Below are 5,184 nucleotides of genomic sequence, written 5' to 3'. Positions count from 1 at the left end.
CCGTTTGATTAGGACTAATTCAAATTCAAATAATTTATTGCTCACCAATACATTTTTACATATTAGTGACCTTATGCAGGTATTGCAATACAATCATAATGTTATATTTAAATTACATAATACTATCTCATGCATTTAAATTTGACAATAATTAGATCACAAAAATAACAATGTACAATAATAATTGTTGCTTTCTTATGGGCGGCACACCATTGTACCCAGCATGCCCTCAACAGTAATCAAAATCACTCAGAACTCACTGCTTGCACATAGACTGCATATTGTTACTCTTTGGGTGGCACATCATTGTACCCAGCATGCCCTCAACAGTAATAAAAATCACTCAGTACTCATTGCTTGCACATAGACTGCATATTGTTACTCTTTGGGCGGCACATCATGCCCGGCATGCCCACAGTATGTAAGCTATTCGTTTTGGGCGGCACATCATTGTGCCCGGCATACCCATAATAATCATACAAAATCACTCGGTACTCACTGTTCACACATATACTGCATTTTGGTTCTCGTTGGGCGGCATATTGTGCCCGGCATGCCCACAATATGCAAGCTATTTCAAATTCCATGTGTTTGTTATAAACGTCGATCATTCTTCGTTCATACCAAACACGTAGACTTGACTCGTCATTTATAGAAGGATGTGTATTACAACATACATAAAGAACTTTAAACTACCTAATGTGTATGTATAAAATTTAATTATTTTGATTCTCAATGGCATCAGAACAACTATCATCACCGTCATTATCGCTATCAGACATCGATTTAAAATTTAACCAAGGGTGCATTTTGTCGGCTGCCACGACAGCTTCGTACCGCCTACCTTTTCGAGATAAAGGGGTATCCTCTACCACATAACGGTCGTTTGGTAAAACTTTAATTACGCGGTACGGTCCCTGTAGTTTGGGTTCCAACTTTTTAGACTGCCCGCTGCCAGATGCAACTGCTCTCAAAATTCGCACTAGATCACCTACTTTATATACTTTTGCCGCTTTTCTTTTTCTATTATACCGTTCTTCACTGACCTTCGCTTGCTGTTTCATCAGGCAGCGTGCATCTAATCTAATATCGTCAATCTTACCGTCTACTATTCCATGTCCTACATCCGAAATTACTTCACTTAATATACCTTGCGAAGGATTTGTAACTCTACGCCCAAATAATAATTCACTAGGAGTTTTTTTTGTGACGTCGTGTATTGTCGTATTAATGCCTAACTGTATATCCGATAGATTATCATCCCATGTTCTAGGATCTTTGCCATGGTTCATGGTTCCCAATGATGCCAATATAGTTCGGTTTGACCTTTCTACTTGACCATTTGCTCGCGGCGTGGCTACTGCATTCATAACATGCTTTATGCCTAAGGCCTGTATAAACTTCCTAAACCTCTTGCTGGTAAAACAGCTACCTCTATCAGAAATGAGGCGTGTTGGAGTACCAAAATACCCAATAAGATTTTTTTTAATTACTTTTATAGTTTCCGACGTTTTGGTACTTTTGACGGCAGCCAAAGAAACAAATTTAGTAAAGGCATCGATGATTACTAAGATATATGAGTTCCCCTTCTTACTCTTAATGAAAGGCCAAACATGGTCCACGTGGACCGTGTGAAAGGGGATTTCTACTTTTTCTATGGAATGTAGGTGACCTTGTCGAGCACCACCTGGCATCTTATGGTGAGCACATTCTAAACATGCTGAAACATATTTGGTGACAAAGGTTCTCATTTTAGGAAACCAATATAATGCCCGAATACGATCTAAAGTCTTTTCTAACCCAAAATGGCCTACGTCATCGTGATTGGCTTTAACAATTTGCCAGCGTGCGCCTCTAGGCACTACCCATTTGATATTATCATCAGCTATGATCCTGTATACACGTCCATTTTTTAATTTGTAATTTTGAAATGTACTTACTATGTTGGGGGATTCTGGATCACTTAATATTTCTTTAATACGCCTTATATCGTCATCTGAAGATTGAACAGTAGTAATCCAATCTTCAGCAGTAACACTAAGTATATCAATAACGTGCAAATCGTCTACTTTTGAGTCTGATGGAGCTCGACTCAGGGCATCCACATGTGACATCTTATCTCCTGGTCGATACTCAATTTCACAGTCATATTCTTGTAACTGCACCCACCATCTTGCAATTTTCGGGATCACATCTCGTTTTGTAAGTGTGGTGCGTAATGAATTACAATCTGTTAGTATTTTGAAGCGTAGGCCTAACAAGTAGACCCTAAACTTGTTTAATGACGCTATCACAGCTAGAGTTTCTAACTCAAACGAGTGAAGTTTCTGCTCTTCTACCGTGGTTTGACGACTGTAGTATGCTACAACTCTCCATAAACCTTTCTCGTCTTTCTGAAGAAGAATACCCGCGATGCCGAATCTACACGCATCCGTGTGTAACTGAGTTTCTAAATTTTTGTCGTATAGTGCGAGAATTGGTCTGCTGGTCAATCGTTTTTTTAATCTCTGTAAATGCAGTTGCTTCTTCTTCCCCCCATTTCCAAGGCGCATTTTTCTTTAGAAGACCCGTCAATGGTTTTACTATCAGAGCAAAATCCTTGACAAATCTTCTAAAGAAGCTGGCAAGACCTAAAAATCGTCTAACGTCATGCTGATTTAAGGGAGTAGGAAATTTTGAGACTGCTCCAGTTTTCGCAGAGCCTGGTTGGATACCATTACCACTTATTTCAAACCCTAAAAAGTCTAATTTATCAAACATAAATTTACATTTCTGCATTTTCAGTGTTAAGCCTCCTTCTTTTAATAATAACAAAACTTCTTCTAGTCTTTGCAGCGCTTCATCAAAGCAACGCGCGGGTATCAAAACATCATCCATATACACAATTACATAACTTAACCGTGCTTTATTAAGAATCTTATGCATGGCTCTTTGGAAAACCGAAGGAGCGTTTGCTAAGCCAAATGGCATTCTGGTGTATTCATATTGTCCATCTGGCGTAACAAACGCGGTCTTCTCTTGAGACTTCTCCGAGATGGGAATCTGATAGTACCCTGAAGCCAAATCCAGCGATATGAACATCTTATGGCCCGCTAATTGATCAAGAAGGTCTTCTACCCTAGGGAGAGGATAATGGTCTCACTTAGTCCTGCTGTTTAAGGCTCTGTAGTCAACACACATTCGCCTCTCACCACTTTTCTTTCTTACCAATACAATGGGGCTCGCGTAAGGTGATGAAGACTCCTTAACTATACCACAATCTAACATTTCTGCTACCATGCGCCTGACATCTTCTCTTTCTGCATACGAGAGTCTATAAGGCCTGTAAACTACCGGTTCTTCATTCTTTAATTGTATATCCATTTCTAATACAGTTGTAAATCCGAGATCCTTAAGACAGGAAGAAAAACAGCTGCTATATCTTGCGAGCAAGTCCTTCACCATTTGTTTTTCTAATTCGCTAAGATTATCCCCTATAACAGGCTCAGATATATCATTCCTGTCAGTGAAATTAACGTTATTTACATATTTACAATCATTACTCATTACCATACTGCGTATCAGCAACTGTTCACGTTCTAGAATTAAACCCTTAGTTCTAGGATTTAAGATAAGAAGACAGCCTAATCCATCTTTTAATTCATATTCTCCCGGAAACAAATAGAATTCAGAACCATTTTGTCCCCGCATACCACCTCTAACATATACAGTACAAGAAAGTTCAGGTTTTGCTAATACTGCGACAGTTTGTATTGCCTCAGGGTTAATATAAGTTTGCTCCCTACATAACAAGTGTATTTTAGCGTTTTGGGTCTTACAAATCTCCAGTTTATCTACGGTTTTAGTAATTTTAATACCCGGCCGTTCTGAAAATGAATGCCCTAGAAGCACTGGATAGTTAATGAGGTTATCATTAATAACTAATATTTCTATATCTTTTTCAGTAATTCCTTGTACCTCAATATTAACTAACGACTTACCGATAGGCTGGTACGGTATATTGCCTAGGCCTTTTAGTAAGGGTAAATCATTTGTGGTCCAATCGAACCCTAGATTTAGGGCGTCCGTCAACCGAATTAGAGTACATTCGCTCCCTAAATCTAAATGACATTGGACATTTACCCCGTTAATACGTATAGGAAAAGTGTAAATACTCGCCGATTGTTGACTAGAGATTTTCAACACGGTTTTTTCCTTATCTAGCTTTTGAGCGGGTTCCATTTTAGAACACGCATTAGACAAATGACCTAATAAATTACAACGACTACACTTTAATAACGGTTTATTGCATTTATAGCTGGGGTGACCTACTTCGTTACAATTGAAACAAGTTATCCGACCCGGTTCGAATCTATTCGGCTTATTCAAGACCCTATTTGAATTATTTGGTACCGGCCGTTTATCCCTATCTCGAATTGATCTTTCGGTATCCCTAGAAACGCCTGGTTTAACAGTATTAAAAAATTTGAGTAACTGTTCAGGTTCAGAAAATTGTGCCGCTTGAGCTCCTAGTCTAATACCCCTATCTTCAATTCCATAAATTAGACAATCAACTGCATTTTTGCCATATATGTTGCAACGGTTTAGTAAGTTAATTTTAGTGTAATAATATAATTCGGGAGATTCACTAAACCGTAGTTTTTTATTCAACATTTCAGTTAATAATTCACCATAATTCTGGGTAGATGGAAAAGTTTCAATTAATTTAACTTTCCATTCCTCCCAAGAATACAGCAAAGTGGGGAGACTTTGGTACCACGTTTTAGCTATTCCCGAGAGTTTAGGCAGAGCGTAGTGCACGACTTGTTTTTCTGACCATTCGTAAATTAATTTACATTCCTCAACCTTCGATAACCACGCATTAACAGTCTGTTCTTTTGCCATTGGATCAAAATCAGGTATTACATTGTGAATAGACGAAAATTTATCACTAGAACTAGATTTCATCGATTTAATCACATCAACAAATGAATCTATTAAAGTACTAGTTACATCGCTTTTATCACCTTTTTGGGGTCTTGTAATAGAACAGTCCTTACTACGTTTCCTACTTCTACGGTCCCGATCAATATTCATAATTCTGCTATCGTGGCGATTTCGTAGCTGACTGCGGCTACGACTTCGATGTTCACCTGATCGTTGGCTGCGACGTTCAATACTACGCCTAGAACGTCGCTCACCGGG

At 38.6% G+C, this 5,184-nt stretch overlaps 1 protein-coding gene across 1 annotated transcript; it reads right to left on the bottom strand.

Moving 5' to 3' along the window:
• Nucleotides 1-716: 716 nt before the first annotated feature.
• On the bottom strand, nucleotides 717-1,292 carry LOC149895155 (uncharacterized). The gene has a single exon (XM_090119164.1). It carries the CDS (start codon nucleotides 1,290-1,292, stop codon nucleotides 717-719), a length of 576 nt encoding a protein of 191 aa, XP_089975290.1.
• Nucleotides 1,293-5,184: the final 3,892 nt, after the last annotated feature.

Source organism: Colias eurytheme, chromosome 32 (assembly GCF_061535395.1).
Source record: "Colias eurytheme isolate Ceu_HAF_F1 chromosome 32, ilColEury1 Martin Lab GWU primary, whole genome shotgun sequence".
Taxonomy (NCBI): domain Eukaryota; kingdom Metazoa; phylum Arthropoda; class Insecta; order Lepidoptera; family Pieridae; genus Colias; species Colias eurytheme.
Note: the sequence above shows the minus strand (reverse complement) of the source record. Positions and strands in the feature narration are given on the sequence as shown.

What these genes read in the sequence shown, in the direction of transcription:
- LOC149895155 (XM_090119164.1), bottom strand. Translation starts at nt 1,292, where the DNA reads ATGAACCATGGCAAAGATCCTAGAACATGGGATGATAATCTATCGGAT.